The sequence below is a fragment of the Cuculus canorus genome, chromosome 10, assembly GCF_017976375.1.
Source record: "Cuculus canorus isolate bCucCan1 chromosome 10, bCucCan1.pri, whole genome shotgun sequence".
In the NCBI taxonomy this organism is placed as follows: domain Eukaryota; kingdom Metazoa; phylum Chordata; class Aves; order Cuculiformes; family Cuculidae; genus Cuculus; species Cuculus canorus.
Window position 1 is genome coordinate 1983066 of NC_071410.1, and position 16331 is coordinate 1999396.

Below are 16331 nucleotides of genomic sequence, written 5' to 3' on the forward strand. Positions count from 1 at the left end.
GATAACTTTATACAGCGAGAAGCAGTTTCACATTAACTCCAAGCCTCACTCTGCAACAGTTTGTTTCCCGATTCTGAAATCTTAAAGAAAAGTACATGATTTCAGCAATGCCATCTAATCCACAAAGAAATGGTTTAAGGCTTCACTATATGTCTCATAGAATGAAAGGAAAAAAACATATAAGTTTCTGTAACTGGCTAAGCAAAACCAGTGTGTCTGAAAGCAGACTTCATGCTGCCCCTGTTAATATTCCTCTTGGGCATCTGATGCCGTGACAAGCTAAACCTGAAACAGCCCACAGTTAAGTTTAAAGGCTCTCCAGCATTAAAGTTTATCAAATGTAGCACTTACTCCGTGTCTGTTCACTCAGTATACAGCCTGGAATTATCCATAAGACGAATGATGAAGGACAATGTTCAGCTTTCATTCTAACTAAACTTTGGAAAGGGAAAGCCAGCAGGTACAAACATTTCATCCCAATGCAAGGAGCTCTTCCCATCTGCATCTGAGCTTGTACAATATTGCTACAGTGGAAAACTAACTCTTGAGCAAGCTACAACACAGCTTGAGCAACAGTCATGTGAAAATTCCCCATCGTCATTGCAATATGTGAGACAGGAAAGGCAAGGATGTACTTTCAGCTTCTTCCAGGTGAGAAGACAGTGAGGACCACACATATATCAGCATTAGAAAAGCTATTAGTAAGTTTGCAGCATCCCAACTGCAGAGTGCCAAATCAGTGCCACACGTTGTTACCCAGAGCTCCCAGAAATGAAAACAAAGCCATTTGCACTCTCTGGAAACAAATCGGAATGAAATCTCAGTTTCACTGCCTTCACCCGGAGGCCAGTATGAAGAACACGAGCACCTCAGGCACCAGGACCGATGTTCCCTATGGGAAGGGAAAACGGCCATCCCCATGCTCCTGGCCCCTTGGCAGCGCAGAGGGACGCTGACCTTCTTCAATGACAGATTGTCATGGTTCATATCCACCAAAAGCAGCCACTCCGTATATTTCATAGCTGTTTAATAGTGCCAACATTACACTTACTAAAAATCCATTTTTCCCATGTTGAAGCCGCTCTAGTAAGGAGCAGGCTGAGATCCCTGCACCAGACCACAGACAGGCTGGGATCCCAGCACTTCAGCGGAGACAGGGCAGGATTCCTGCACAAGACTGGGATTACTGCACCAGAACGGAGACAGCCTGGGATCCTGCACCACGGAGGAGACAGGCCAGGATCCCTGCTCCAGCCACCGTGATCCCTGCACCAGCACCACAGACCGGGATCCCCGCTCCAGACCACAGACAGGCTGGAATCCCAGCACCAGAGCGGAGACAGGGCAGGATTCCGGCACAAGACTGGGATTCCTGAACCAGAATGGAGACAGCCTGGGATCCTGCACCAGGGAGGAGAGAGGACAGGATGCCTGTACCAGACCATGATCCTGTACCAGACTGGACACAAGCCAGGATCCCCGCCCCAGAGAGGACAGGATCCCCGCAGCAGACACCGCGATGCGCGCCCCAGACCACAGACAGACTGGGAGCCCCGCACCAGACCCGGCGATGCTCCGGTGGCACCAGCACTCCCCCCGCAGCCCCGGGGGTGTCCGTCCCGCCGCCGCCGTGGGGCTCGGAGGGCACGGAGGTTCGGGCGGGGAGGCGATGGGGCAGAGCGATGGGGGTCCCGGCGCCCCCTCGCGCCCCGCCCGCAGCCAATCAGCCGCCGCCCCGCATCCCACCGCGCGGCCATCGGTGTGCCGGGACCTGAGATAACCCGCCCGGCCCCGCACCGCCCGCATCCCCCCTGCAGCCGGTACCGGCACCGCCGCGCATCCTCCCTGCAGCCGATACTGCCACGCATCCCCCTGCAGCCGGCACTGCCGTGCATCTCCCGCGGCAGCCGGTAGCGGCACCGCCGCGCATCCCTGCCCGCAGCCGGCACCGACTGGCGCCAGTACCACCGTGCATCCCCCCCCACGCCTGCAGCCGGCACCGAACATCCCCCCGGTGCATCCCTGCCCGCGACCAGCACCAAGCGGCAGCGGTACCACCGCGCATCCCTGCCCGCTGCCGGTACCGCCGTGTACCCCCGCCCGCAGCCGGTGCCCGGGCAGAACCGGGGGGCATTTGCAGCGAGGAAGTCGGTAGCGAAACTCGTCTCACCAGGTCCTCGAAGCTGCGGCGGTGCTCCTTGCCCTGCCAGTCCAGGCGCTGCGGGATCAGCTGCGGAGGGGGGAGACACCGGGGACGGGGAGGGAGGGAGGGACACGGGGAGGAGGGAGGCGGCCGTCAGAGCTGGGGGCGAGGGGAGCCCCGCCGGGGCCAGCCCGGCCCGGGGACTCCAGGCAGGGCAACCCCCGTCCCGCCGGGCAGTCGCCTTACCTGGTGCTCCTCCAGCTCCTCCACCAGCACCTGGGCACGCACGGACAGACGGACACACGGAGGGGTGAGGCCGGCGCCCGCAGAGCTGAGCTCCCCCTCGTTTAGCCCCGTTGCCACTCCCCGTTTATTCCCGTCCTTCTCCCCGTTCAGCCTCGTCCCCCTCCCCGTTTATTCCTGTTCCTCTCCCCGTTCGGTCCCACCTCTCCGTCCAGCCCCGTCCCCAGCCCCGTTCATCCCCGTCCCCATCTCCCCTCCCCGTTTATTCCCGTCGCTTTCCCCGTTCAAACCCCTTCCCCTCTCCGTTTATCCTTGTCCCCGTCTCCCTTTCCGTTCAGCCCTCTCCATCTCCGTCCATTCCCGTTCCTGTCCCCCCTCCCGTCCCTTCCCGTCCCCGTTTCTCCCCGTGCCCCCTCCACGCTCACCTGGGCGGATTTCTTGCAGGGTCCGGACTGCAGGAACCGGGCGATCAGGTAGTAGAGCTCTGCGGGGAGAGGGGGACGCGGTTACCGCGGGGGGCGCGGGGCGGGCCGAGCGCAGCCCCCGCCGCCCGCCCGTACCCACCGGCTTCCAGCTGGGTCGGGGCGGCCGCCGCCATCCTCCTCGGGAGGCCCGGGGGGGAGGGGAGGCGGCGGATGGCGCCCCGGGGAGCCGCCGCCGCTACAGCGGCCGAGCGGCCATGCACGAGCGCGGCTGCCGGTGCGCGGCGCTGGCCCCGCCGCGGCTCCCGCCCGGCCTCATAGCATCGCCCGCGGCCCGGCGCGGCCCGGCACCCGCGGCAGGAGGAGGCGGCCGCCCAGCGCGGTGCAGCGCCGCCGCCCGCCGCGTGGGGGCGCCCGCGGCAGCTCGGGGCGGGGCGGAAGTGCCGCGGCCGGAAGGGATGCGCCGTGACGCACGGGAGCGGGGCTGAGAGGGGAGTGCTTCCGGGCGGCGGCAGCTGCGGCTGCGCCGGGGAGTCGCTGCTTGCTCGCGCCCGCCCGGCCCGGGGCCTCGCACGCTGACCCGCACCCTCCTTCCTCCTCCCCTGGGACCTCGCAGCCCCCTCCCGCCCTCCATGTCCCAGGGGCCTCGACTCTTTCTCACCGCCTGGGGGGCCTCGTACCCTCCCCGCTCGGGGTCTCGTGGCCTTCTCCCCGCTCCGAGGCTCCCGGCTCCACCCCTGCCGGGGCCCAGCACCTTCCCCGCCTTGAGCCTTGCACTCTGCCCCTGCACCCTCCTTCGTCTCCACCCGGGCCCTATAGGCGCCCTCCCCGCCCCGGGTCCTTGCACCCTTTCCTCGCCCCCGGGGGGACCCTGCGCCCTCCCTGCCATGGGGGCCTCGAATCTTCCTCCCTGCCCGTGGGACCTTGCATCCTCCCGCACCCTCCCACACCGGACCTGCGCCCTTTCCTTGCAGCGCCCTCCCCACCTCGAGGAGCTTCGCACCTTCCTCACCCCCGGTGCCCTCAGTGCTCTCCCCTTGCAGCCTCCGCCCCCCTCTGGGGGACCCTTGCACCTCCCCCCCGCAGTGGGACCTTGCAGCCTCCCCTAGCGCCCACCTCCCCACCCCGGGGACCTGGCATTTTACCCTTCTGGTCGAGGCTTGCATCTTCCCGCCTCGGGCCTGCCTCTCTCCCCACCAAGGCCTTTCTCGAGGACGAGCCTGGCTGCCCGCGCCATGGCCTCCCTGTACTTTATGTGCCCAGCTGGAGCTGTCCCAGCCTCTGCGTAGAGCTGCAGGGCCTGGAAGGAGCCTCCAGCCCAGCAGTAGCTGGGAAATAAGTGTTTTTTTTTAAAAAAAAAGAAAAAGCAAAAGCAGAGGGATAACGGAAATGTTAAACTTCCCAGGCGGGTAGGGCAGTGAGAAGGGTGGAGCCCATGCGTGTTTCTTGGAGGGAAGGCAGCTGTCCCTTGCTGGGGCCCCTTAGGAAAGGCATAGCTGTAGCAGGTCCCAGGAGGTGGTTTTGAACAGCGGTATGGGGATGTCCTGGAAGGGCAGAAAAAACACCTTTCTTTAGTTGTATCCATGAAATGGTTCAGGCTACTGTAAACAAAGGTGCTCAAGACGCAGTGTCAAGGTACAGGTGCCTGGTGTTGGGCAGCCTGAGAAGTGTCTTGGTGTTCAAAGGAGCTGTTGGGCATCTTGCATGAAGCACACTGTGCCAAGGGGTTTTCGCCTCAGCGCTGCATCCCAGGGGACACAGTCCTGCCCGGGTACAGAATGGATGGCATCGAGTGGCAATAAAAACTGTTCAGGAAATGAAAACATGATTGATACAGGGCCTGTTCTCTTCAGAGAAGAGGGTGTTCGGTGTCAGTCACTGTAGATACTCTTAAGGGAAATAAATATTTTTGCTGTGGGAAGCCTCCTGTCGAAGCTCCAGAAATGTATGTCTGTTTCACAATGAGTTGCTAAAACACACTAAGTGAATTGACAGCATTCTTTAGTGTAAAGTTGTGTTTTGCACCATAAGTACCTGGCATTTGGTATTAGAACTCCAGGAGTCTTGGCTGTGAAACAAACACTGTCATCACTAGAAAATTAAGACAACTCATCTTCATGCTTTGAATACCAAGAGCTGAATCATTGTAAATCGATGCTGCTGAAACATTAAGAATAAATTCATTTTTAGCCTGTATATGTAGGTTTTACTCATGACGAGGCATTCTGTAAAGTGCTGTTTCAGAGTTCCTCCTGCTGTTAGTGTTGGGATGTCATCCTTCTTACTGTCAGCCTGTTCTCTGGATGCTTTGCAGTACCCGACACGGTGCCAGTAGCTTTCTGGAGAAGGAGCTGAACAGTTGATGTTCAGCTGCTCCACATAATTCACCTGTATTCGCCTCAATACAGCCGTAGGACATGTTTATTTTCTCCCAGGAGCTCAGATTAACCGGCCCATGTGTAGACCTCATTTCATCTTCTAAATTTCTCAAGCTGCGAAGGAGAGTTTTATTATATAAAAGAATTCACTCACCACCATAGCTTTTAGACCCCTTGTTTCAGGCAGGGGCACCGATCAGCTCGGGGCAGGGACACGTGCCACCTTACCGAGCTGCAAACCTCGGTGCTCGTGGCTTCGTGATGGTAACAGCTGTCTTCCAGAATTACACTGGAGCCTCTGAAGTTCTAGCATAGGTGCTTCCTGCAACAGCTACCATGTAAAACTGCAATCCTTGGGATATAATACTAGCTAGCAAAAAAATATGCTGATACTGGTTGTCTTTAGGGGTAATCTTTCTCCCACTGGTCTTCAGAACTGAGAACTGCATGCTGTTGGCCTGAGTGCTTATGAATACATGATCTTACAGCTCCGTGTCTCAGCCTCCCCACAGCTCAGATGGATTCACACACCGAGAAGGGCACATGTTAGTGATCACCGTGCAGTCTGTACGTGTCGCAGAGCAGAGGTGCCCAGGCCGGGGCGTCCTGCCTTCCGGTCAGCGCAAACGGAGTTCGAGTCATGCCCTTGTGTAACTCTTCCCTTGGCCAGGCTCCGTCGCGCAGTCACGGCTGTGGTTTACTGCTCTGCAGTGACTCCCAAGCCTCTTCCCTTGCTGCTGGTTCCCTGGCACTGCATCTTCCTATCGATAAAATTTTCCTGGTTGCTTTATTATTCCCTAAGGCTGCTGTAAGGACTGTGATCGATTCCTCTTCCCACTTCTCCCAGGTTTTCCCCTTAAGGACTCATCTGTCTGGTGAGTAATGCCCGTCCTGCCGCTTAGCGTTCATTCCCCAGAGCTCCATTCCCACAGCACGCTGCAGCCACACGCGGCTCCTGCAGCGCTCTGACTCATCTCTTTCTGGCTCCTCTGCGTCCAAGCAGCAGCAGCAGCAGCAGCGTGCTGGGGATGGTAGTAAATCTCCTCGTGAAAACAAGACCTTACTGTTGTGCTTATTCACCTTGCTCCAAAGCAGAACTCTATCACCTAAATGCCAACAGCAGCAGTGGCACCGAGCAGTGAAGAACACGCTAATCCTTGCTAACGAACAACAGAGGTATTCAGCAGCAGATATGCTTTAATGAAGAAGCCGAAGTGTAACAGTTTCTGTCCATACTGCTCTTGGAAAACCAATAAGCAAACTGGAAAGCCTTCAAAGGGTTTAAGGAGCAGAAACCTTGAGATAAATCCATGCTCACCCACTGTCCTGCAGAGCAGCTCCGATCCGCTTCTGCTGTGGCCAAATGTGTCGGCCTTTGCAGGGTTGCCTGCCTCTCCCCTGTGCCTCCTGCTGAGGCAGGGTGATGGTTATCCCAGAAAAAGAAAGCCCGACAGGCTGGATAACAAGTGCTGAATGCATACAGGGAGAATGTGAGGGAGAATACTGCTCTGAAAGAGATCTTACTGAGGTTTCAGAGCTGGGCCACGGGTGGGGCTGCTTTGCGAGGTGTTCATTCTGTGCATGCATGTGCATCTTTCATATTTCCGTAGGCTCACTTCATTCTGCCTTCCTACCTTCCCATGGCTGTCTCTTGTTCCTCACAAGTCCCTGGTTCCCCAGCACAGCACCTCTGTGTGCGCACGTTGCTCCAAGCAAAAACCTGTATGGAAAAAGGCCCTCAGAAGAACTGCCTCATACTTCTGCCATTGCGCCATTGGCTTGGCCGAACCACTTTGAAGAGCAAGTCAATGTGATCAACCCGATCTGCTTTATCCCTCTGAAAAGCCCCGTTGGGACAGCTCTTACTGGTGATATTCAGTACCCATCGCTTCCAGCCGTTTGATATTGTACCATTTAACAATAAGCCATTTTTTTCATCTTTTTGCCCGTTTCTGGCACACCCCGGGCTCCGCTGGTGCTTCCACTCGGGGTGGGTTTCATCCCTTGGTCGCTGTCGGCCTTACCTTCTGCAAAATGGCCCATCACATCCTGTCGCTGTAGTTGGCGGTAAACGCAGGGCAGCAGAGTTTACCCGTGTTAATCTGACTACGAAACTAAATGAACTTCCCCGTAGGCAGCTTGTAACAGCAGATACATGTGTGTGCCGTTTTATTTATCGTTGTACTGTCCCAACGATCCAACTCTGACCTCTTCTGTTATGTGGTGTGAAAACATTATTGTGGCTTTTTACAGCTAGACAGAAACATGCAGTCGTAAATCAAAAAAGAAAGTTTATAGCAAAATCTTGCTGAGTGCTGGGATCTCCTGGGATTGTACCTTTCCTTTTCAGTGAGTGTCCGTGGGAATGTGTGTGGCTGAATCCGTTTAGATTTAAAGACTATAGCAAGTTAAGCATTTTCAGCTTTTTCCTGTATTTCCATGTGCATTCCTATGCACATCCTGCTCATCTGGTGCCTTTCAGATGCAGCTTAATAGCACATGAGGACACTAAGGGATGCAGAAATTAAGTCCAAGGTTTTGCTTAGCGGATGCGAATGTAAGTGCTATTTAGAAGGCTCTTAGGAATTGGTGCCTTTTGCTGTGCAGGTGTAAGGGAACAGGGATATGAGAAGCCAAGGTTTGCTTTAAGATGTGGGGAAATGACTTTAAATCGGAAGCGGGAAAATTTAGACCAGACATTAGGAAGAAATTCTTCACGCTGAGGGTGGGGAGGCCCTGGCCCAGGGTGCCCAGAGCAGTGGTGGCTGCCCCATCCCTGGAGGGGTTCCAGGCCAGGTTGGATGGGGCTTGGAGCAACTGGATCCAGTGGGAGGTGTCCCTGCCCATGGCAGGGGGTGGGACTGGGTGGATTTTGAAGTCCCTTCCAGCTCAAACCATTCCATGATTCTGTGATCTCTAAATGCAACAGCCTCAAAATTAAATTTTGGTATCATAGCTTATTTATTCTAAAAAAACCTATGAGATGCAAAATGATAATCACAGTCATGGGTTTTTGCTTCTGCACAGAGTCCTGTCTGCAAATCAACATCCAGTCTCATAGGAGGAATCTCCCAAGTTTCTGCTCCTTCGTACATTTTTTTCCCTGGATACCAGCTGTTAAATAATAACCAAATAGCTGTTAGATATTATACAAGATCTGCTCTAGGATTTTTTCTGGTTTTAAGAGTCGAATATTAGATTTCCCTGATGCATGGTAGCAACCTTCCCTCTAGATGGTGCCCGATACCCACGACTTGGGGCAGTGCTATCCCATAGGGAAGGCTATTGAGGAATGCTCAGGATGCCACTCGCCTTTGTTTCTAAATTCTATCTTATAGCAGTTCATCAAAGTTCATCGATTACTTATTCTGCGTGATGGAAATACGGTGTTTCTTCCTTTTGCGTGGCTTAAAATGCATTCACTGGAGCCTAAAATGCCCCCTGCCTGGAGCAGCGTGGTCCGGTGCTCCGCGGAACGATCTATATCTCATATTTCTTATGGCAGCCATTTACTGCTGCCAGCGGCTGGCGGCGTGTGCATCCCCGCTGCCACGCTGGGAACGGCTTCTCCGTGGAGCCAGCACGTCAGTACGTTCTCTGAATATCCTTTAAATGTTTACGTGTCCCTTATTTTGCATAAAAAATGCAGAATTTCAAATGTGGCTGAAATGCGCGTGAAAATGGGCAGCAGGGATCCGTGTACTCGTGTGCTCAGAGCTCCGTAAGCAGAGGACCAGGGAAATAACACCAGGATTCCTGGAAGATGGACCACAGCATCGCTGAGCCTCAGCCTTATACCCAAAACTGCCTGCGACTCCGCAACTTTTATAAGCAGGAAAATCAATATGAGTCATGAGGGACATGGTGGGGTTTGTTGGTATTAGAAGTGTGGTTGCCTGAAGCCCTGTGCGAGGGCCGGATCCTGACCGCGTGTCCGCAGGAGCCCCTGGCTGGGATGGAGCCCCAGCCCTGCCCTTTCCCAACCACCTGGCACAGCCCTTTGCAGGAGAACGTGGGGCGCACAGGGGCTCCCCCGAAACACCGCCCGGCACTGCCCAGTGGGGCTGATCCAGCACCTTCGCATCACGATGACCTTTTAAAAAGAATCTTTCGATGTATGGTTTGTGGTGCGTTTTTTTAGGGCCCAATGCTGCATTTTTTACTTCTGGAAGTAGACGGGAGCTGCGCAGCTCACTGGGCAAACAGTGTCCAGCTGGGAATTCATCCCCTCTGGCCCCACATAGCTGGACTTGCACATTTTACCGGAGCCCCCTCAGCTGCGTACATCGTAGAAATGGAACCGTGTCCCCGTCTATGCGGTGCCCTTCCTCTGCGAAGCTGTGAGCATCTCGACGTTTGAATTCTGTTCATCACTTTTACCAAGATATTAGCTGGTTTGTGAAGGGGCACACAGGGTTCACAGGAGTTTTTAAATGTTCTGCTTTGATTTATTGAAATAAAAAGAAGTTTAACAATTATTTGAGGCATTTTTTTTTGTATTTATGGATATCTGTAACATGTAAATGAGCTCATGAATACTTTGTAAATACAGTCATATAAAAAATAGCATTTAAATATAAAATACTGAGTGTGGTGATGATGAGAAAACTCACTTGTATCAGTTTGTCTGCAGGAGTGTGAGTTTATAAGGAATTTTTGAAGTCACTAATGAAACGAATGCTCCAGTTCAGTGATGAGGAGCACAAAAACAGGCTCAGGGGCACCAGGATGCTGAAACCAACAGCAAACCCAGGAGCTGTCATCCCCCCTCACTGTACCCTTTAGGTACCCTTTCCTTTTCTCTTTCAGGCACCTTTTCTGATTAAGAAAGCCCCACTCTATTTAAGTCCATTAGGTGATTTTTGCGGCCCCTGTGCCTTTCTGCCCCTTTTCTGGGTACCCACCCTGCAAAGAGGCTGAAACACGTGGGCACACCACGGGCTGGGGCAGTGCCGTAACAACGCTTGGGTTTGTTTGTTCTCTGTGTCCTCCCGAATAATTCCTCACGGTCTGTTTGCCCTCCGACTGCCTCTGAGCGCGGCTCTATGGAAATGTCAGTGCAGCGATGCCAAGATCTCGGCGAGCGATAGTAGGTCAGGGTCCGCTCCTCCGCCTTCGTAGCAATTTGCATGATTTTGCATCCATTGAAGTTTGGTTTCCGTTGTTTTTCCAGTCCTTCCATCTCGGGCCTGATTCAGACAAGGGGTTTCTGACGAGGGTTAAGTAGTCGGACGATCTCATATTGGAACACTTCTCTGGAACCCTCAAAATCCTGTCCTGTACTGGGATGTTGGTGCTATTAATTTTATTTATTCAACTGAAAGCCTCTTCTACTGATCTTCAGCTTGAGATGACTTCTCCATCTTATCCCTCTTAAAGGAAGGCTTTTACGTGGAAACCTCCATAAATTCTTCCGTCGTAAGCAGTGGCCACGTGCTTCATTTCATTCTCATACTTCCCCTCATTTGGTGGACACATCCATTCTCCTGTAGCCTTTCAGCGTCTTGTCTTTGGGATAAGTCTTTCCTTTGATATTCTCAGGAGTTCCATTTTCAGAATGTCCCTTTTTTAACTTTTTTGGCCTTAGCTTATCAGTGCCCGAGCTACCACCTGCTGAAATACACATTTTCTTTGTCATCTCCATCTGGAGATGGCTCTATTTTTCGGAAGGTCCCTTAAAGGTTCTTTAGGTTGAAGGACTAATTTAATTTAGAGTTTTTCAACACCTGCAAATACTCACTCTTTCGTCTGTTCCGTTGTGTTTCTTTTACACCAGTGAAGGAGCTTTTCTTTAGAGCTTGTGCAGCGCCCGAGTTCTGTGTGGCCGAGTGCTGGGCTGCTGTCTGGAGGAAAAGGAGCAGGCAAGGCCGGTGGACGTGAGGGGAAGATGTAAAGGCAGATGGTGGCCTGAAAGACAAAATTCCATCATCGGCCTTTATTTCCTGAGGTGTTTCATTCCTATTGCTGGATTATAATGAGGTAAGCACAGAAGGCAGTTGCACAGACTGACGAGGTGAAAAATGCATCTCTTGTTTATTTAACGTCCTCCTGTGGAGGATCCTCATCTCTCCGTGTGTTTCCTGATGTTTCTTTTTAATCTGTTCCTTTCTTTGCTCCTTCCTCATGTTTGGGTGACTTATTTTGCTACAGGTAAAATCTTTCAGACCTTGACCCTTCTTCCAAACCCTTATTCCCATCATGACTTTGTTGCTGCTGTTGACTATCTGAGCCCCCCACGCCCCTGTAGTTGTGCTTTTTGTCTTCTACCACTCTTTCTGAGATGCTTCTTGGAACATTTCCTTGGAAGATACAATGCACTCCTAAAACAGGAATTGAAAATTCCCCTGAGAGCGATACTGACCTCTTGGCACAGGTTTTTATTCCCCGATGCCTGAATGCATCAGGTTGGAGCAAGCAGAAATGCTGTGAGCTGAGCACTGGTGGAGGAATTTAAGCAGAACAGAGGCTTGTGAGATGCCTCAATAGTTTTTAGGAGTCTTGTCTTTCTTATGAACATGTGAATAAGCAACCCAGGCTGCAGCATTCCCTCCCTGTCAGGGGAAGAAAGCAATGGGACAAAAACTCTCGCTGAAGTGTCCTCCTGCAGCGTTCTCCTTCTGTCCATCCTGAGGGCAAAAGCTGTGAGCTGTGGTGGTGCTTGAGAAGGTCGGAGAACCCATCCTACTCCATCATCCTTGGGGAGGATGCAGGCACCCCCGAGCCGGGGACTTGGCTTTGTTCCTGCAGCCTCACCCCAGCCCTCCCAGCTGAAAATGAGATTTTCTGCTGACTGCCAACTCGGTTTAATATTCATTTTGGCGATTTGGATCCAGACTCGGAGCTGCAGACAGGAATTGGTGTGGCAGCCCTGAGGTCCAGCCACATCTGGGGCGCGAGGGTTTGTTTCATTCGACCCTATGGATTTTATGACGAGGCTGCCCAGCACTGGGAACCATTTCCTTGGAATAGCTGCAAAATTCATGATGGGACGTTATTCCCATGCAGTGCTGCAACCACCCAAAATACCACTATAAAATTCACAGGCGCAGAGCGGAGTGAGTGCGTTAAGCAAGGCTTAGGGGATTATCGAATTAAATTGCTTGCCCCTTCCCCCCTTCCCCAGCCGCCGACACCAGAGATCTGAATGCAGAAGAGGGGTTAAAGCAGCACAATGGGCTCCACTGAAACCCATAAACGCAAAGGAACTCATTGTTACGGCTGTTGCTTTCTTCTAGGCTGCTATTGTGTTGAGGCACAGCGCTGTGTTTCCGAGGGTTCTCTACCGGGGAGTGCAGAGCTGAGGGTAATCTCGTGAAGCACAGAAACCACCGCGGCTCTAATGCTCCCGGAATGGCTCCACTTCAATAATTCCTCCAGCGCAAGAGAGATGCAACAGAGCTGCGTACGGCACAGAGCTGTCGCCTCCACCCCCAAACCATCCTGCCTGAGTTCGGCATCGTCATTTACTGCCCGCTCTTCCCAGCTCCAGCCTTTTCCCAGGGCCAGCAGCGTCACCACAGCCTGCTCGGTTCAGGGGGAGTTTGTGCAATGGAAGCTTCGCTTTAATCTGGGCTGGATTTATCCAAATGCAGCAATCGCTGGAAGGCTTACATGGGTCTCAGGTCTTCTACGTGCACGCAGCCTTGATTTGTTAATCTGAAGGTGGTTTATCCCTAATTTCAAAAAAAAAAAAAAGAAAAATAAACAACTTTATTTTTATTATTATCCCTGCTTTGCTTGAGCTGCTTTTGACTGCGCAGTGGAAGGAGCGCCAGGGCTCTCGCTCGTGTATATGGTCTGGCACCTGCGTAATAGGTTTTAGGTTAATGCATGCCATGCTGTGCCTGCTTTTGTTAAATGAATTATATCAAAAAAAAAAAAAGCACTTGCAGTTTAAATTTAAATATTTTAATAGCTTAATGATATGATTTGTTTAAATATTTGATATATAAATATATAAAATTAAATTTGCAGAACCCGTTTCACCCAGCTGACCACAGAAATATTTCCTTACCAGGGAATCCCTTTTCTTTGCATTGTTCTTAACATAATTACAGACCTTCCTACTTAAAGTCTTTATTTCAGTCCGGTTCTCTTAGTAATAACATAAATTCGTTCAGCTTGGGGAAAAGAAATGAGGCACCTGTGTAGCATCAAATAGGATTTACAGAGATTTTGAACTCTTTGGGGCCAATCCGCGTTGGCTCCTGCCTGTGTGTTGAGCCAGCAGGAGGACCACGAGCACAGCTGCACCCCAGCCAGATGAGGGGTGTTCATTAGCGCTAATTAATAAAGCCACTGGGTTATCTTTGACCTTCTCCAAGCTTTCTCCAAGGGCTGGGGAGAAAGGATAAGAGATAGCCAGAAATAGCCAGAGGGATATTACTTTTTCCTGAGTTTTGCCCCCACTGCCCTCATCCCCTGTGTCTCTTCCCTTGGAGCGGGGTCCCCTCTCCGCCCTATGCCGGAGCAGAGATCAGTGATGCTTGAGGAGACGGATCAGAGCTGAAGTTCTGAGGTATTTTGCAACACAGTGGGAAGGCGCCGGCCGGGAAGGGGCTCGGGACGCTGAGCATTTGTGACAGGTCTAGCCTGGAAGAAAACTAAAATGGGAGCAGTTCAAAACCTGAATAATATTACTATGGCAACAAAATAACTCACCTTAAAATCAAATGTGCATTGGGAAGAGACCTCGCGTGTGCAGGGAACAGAAAAAGGAAAATCGTCTATTTTTTAAATATTATTTTTAGCTTCCTGAACTCCTGACCTGGTACCGGATGCTCACGCGGATTAAAAAAAAATCCATTTCTATCAGCGGTGAAATGAAACTCAACACAACCAGCTCTCCAGCCACAGTGTCATGAGCTGGGTTGGTTTATAACCCCCGATGCCTTTAACTTTATAGCAAGGGGGAGCGGGGTCCTGCCTTGGCTTCGCTCCGTCGCAGAGCGGGACTGGGCACGGAACCAGACATCCCTGAAGGAACAAAGTATGGCCTCAGTGAGTCTTCCAGAACAGCACATGGGAGCACGTTTCTGTGGGAGATGGTTGACGGCCTCAGGACATCTCTGTACGATCAACAGGAGTAGTGTGAGTTCTGGGCTGAAATAAAACCAGAACGAGAGCAAACCCATAATGATCTGTGCTGGCCTCTTTCCCTTCCTTGTCCACCAAGGCTGGGCCAGAAGATCCCATTGCTTCCTGTGAGTGATGTGAGTGATTTTCAGTTAAGATGAAATGAAGGAAATCTCTGGTTTTTAATAAATGGATGTAAGGGTGGATCTGAGCTCCTTCTTTGTTGTCTTTCAAAGAAGAAGAACAGAGCATTTCATAGAATCATGGAATAGTTTGGGTTGGAAGGGACCTTAAAGATCATCCAGTTCCAACCCCTGCCATGGGCAGGGACACCTCCCACTGGATCAGATTTCTTTTTTCTATGGGGAACAATAATATCTACTTCCATCTAGTGGTGATGGTCACAGATCCTTCTTTTTCCTCTTTCCCTCATGTGAGGTTTGAGGGAGGTGATGGAGTGGGTCACAATGTTATGGTTGGAGGGGAAGAACTCTTCTGCACAGGATAGAAAGGAGGTGCCGCATGTCTCCCGTCAAGCCTCAGGATGCCCTTGGGCCACTCCTGTGGACCAAACTGTAGTCTCCCATGTGTGGAAGCCGTTTGGCTTTGAAGAGCAGCAGCTAGACAAAGCAAACTTGCATTTTCTGATGAACCTCACCGGTCAGGAAGAAAGCCAAACTCGAGCGATCAGCAGGGCTGGTCTCTTCTCCCAAGTCACAGGTGAGAGGAAGAGAGGAAATGGCCTCAAGTTACACCGGGCGAGGTTAAGACTGGATATCAGGAAAAATGTCTTTACTGACAGAGCGGTGAAGCCCTGGCAGAGGCTGCCCGGGGCAGGGGAGCAGTCTCCATCCCTAAAGGGGTTCAAAACCCATGTGTCTGTGGCACTTCGGGACGTGGTTTGGCAGGCACGGTGCGCTTGGGCTGGTGGTTGGACCGGGTGATCTTACAGGTCTTTTCCAACCTTAATGATTCCATGATTCTATTCTAAGTCACGGTTCCCCCCTGGGCAGCAGCAGCCCCTGCTGAAGGTTTCTTCTCTCAAGTGGACATTTCTGTTTCTATGGCAGGTGCTGCCCATGGTCGTCGTCGAGCGCATCCGATCTGACTCCGAGGGCAAGGCTGGAAGCTCAGCCTCAGTTTTCTGGCTCTTTTCCTATTTGTTTGGAATTTTAAAACATAACCTAGTGCACATTAGAGTTACAAGGCAGTTTGTTCAATGTAAGGAGGGAAAAGAAATCAGTGACTTAGACTCCGAATGCATTTTATACCCATTTCTTAATAGTGAGATGTTAGCACCGTTTTAATGTTTAGCATTAGCCTTAAATTGCGCTTGAAATTCGGACTTAAATCCCCTTTGTACAGTAAATAGGCTTAGTGTGGGGGTGCCAATCAGCCCGCCCGCCCCCCTCCTTTTGGGGGGTTTTATTTTTCAGGAAAAGAAAGAGCCCGCTCATCTGAAATAAAGCACTAAGACGCCCGGCTCTGGTAACTGAAATAAATCGGGCTATTAAAGCCATCATTAGGAGCAGCCAGGGGCGGCTTTGGGGATGGCGAGGAGCTGCCGCTGGCTCCCCCATCTGCTGCGCCGCTGCCCATCAGCTCTGCCTTCATCCTCTTCTCGTCAAAAATCACCATTAAAACCAGCAGTGAGTATGAATTTGCTGAGGAGCAGGAACACCCTGGAGTGCTGGTGGCCAGAAGTTAACAGAATATCCGATGGGTGTGAGGTCCAGGGTATTGGTATCTGAAGCTCAAGCTGATGAGAGGGGAATAATTATTGCTAAATATCTTTCATGGGTGTAACATTCACCTGTTTCAAACAGTCCCAAACACCATTCCCATGTTTGTTCCCTGCAGCCGGGTTTGTTTTCCCTGCAGGAAACCTGGGGAGGGGCTCTCCATCGGGGGGTGCAGGGACAGGAGGAGGGGAACGGTTTTAAACTGAAAGAGGGGAGGTTGAGCGAAGAGCCATTACGGCATCAAACACAAGGCACCGGGGGCGCAGAGCACCCCTGTTCCTGCCCAGCGGTAAAGCCGTGGCTAATCCAGAATGATAAAGAAATGGGA

The 16331-nt window shown here is 52.1% G+C and overlaps 1 protein-coding gene across 1 annotated transcript in view; it reads right to left on the bottom strand.

Moving 5' to 3' along the window:
* BRWD3 (bromodomain and WD repeat domain containing 3) overlaps positions 1-3212 on the bottom strand; it is a 59034-nt gene extending 55822 nt beyond the window's left edge. Inside the window, exons 1-4 of the mRNA XM_054075270.1 lie at positions 2951-3212; positions 2812-2870; positions 2390-2419; positions 2171-2230 (exon numbers count right to left, since the gene is read on the bottom strand). Coding sequence (XP_053931245.1) covers positions 2171-2230; positions 2390-2419; positions 2812-2870; positions 2951-2984 — 183 coding nt within the window. The 5' untranslated portion in view covers positions 2985-3212. The remainder of the gene's footprint in view (positions 1-2170; positions 2231-2389; positions 2420-2811; positions 2871-2950) is intronic.
* Between the last annotated feature and the right edge of the window lie 13119 nt (positions 3213-16331).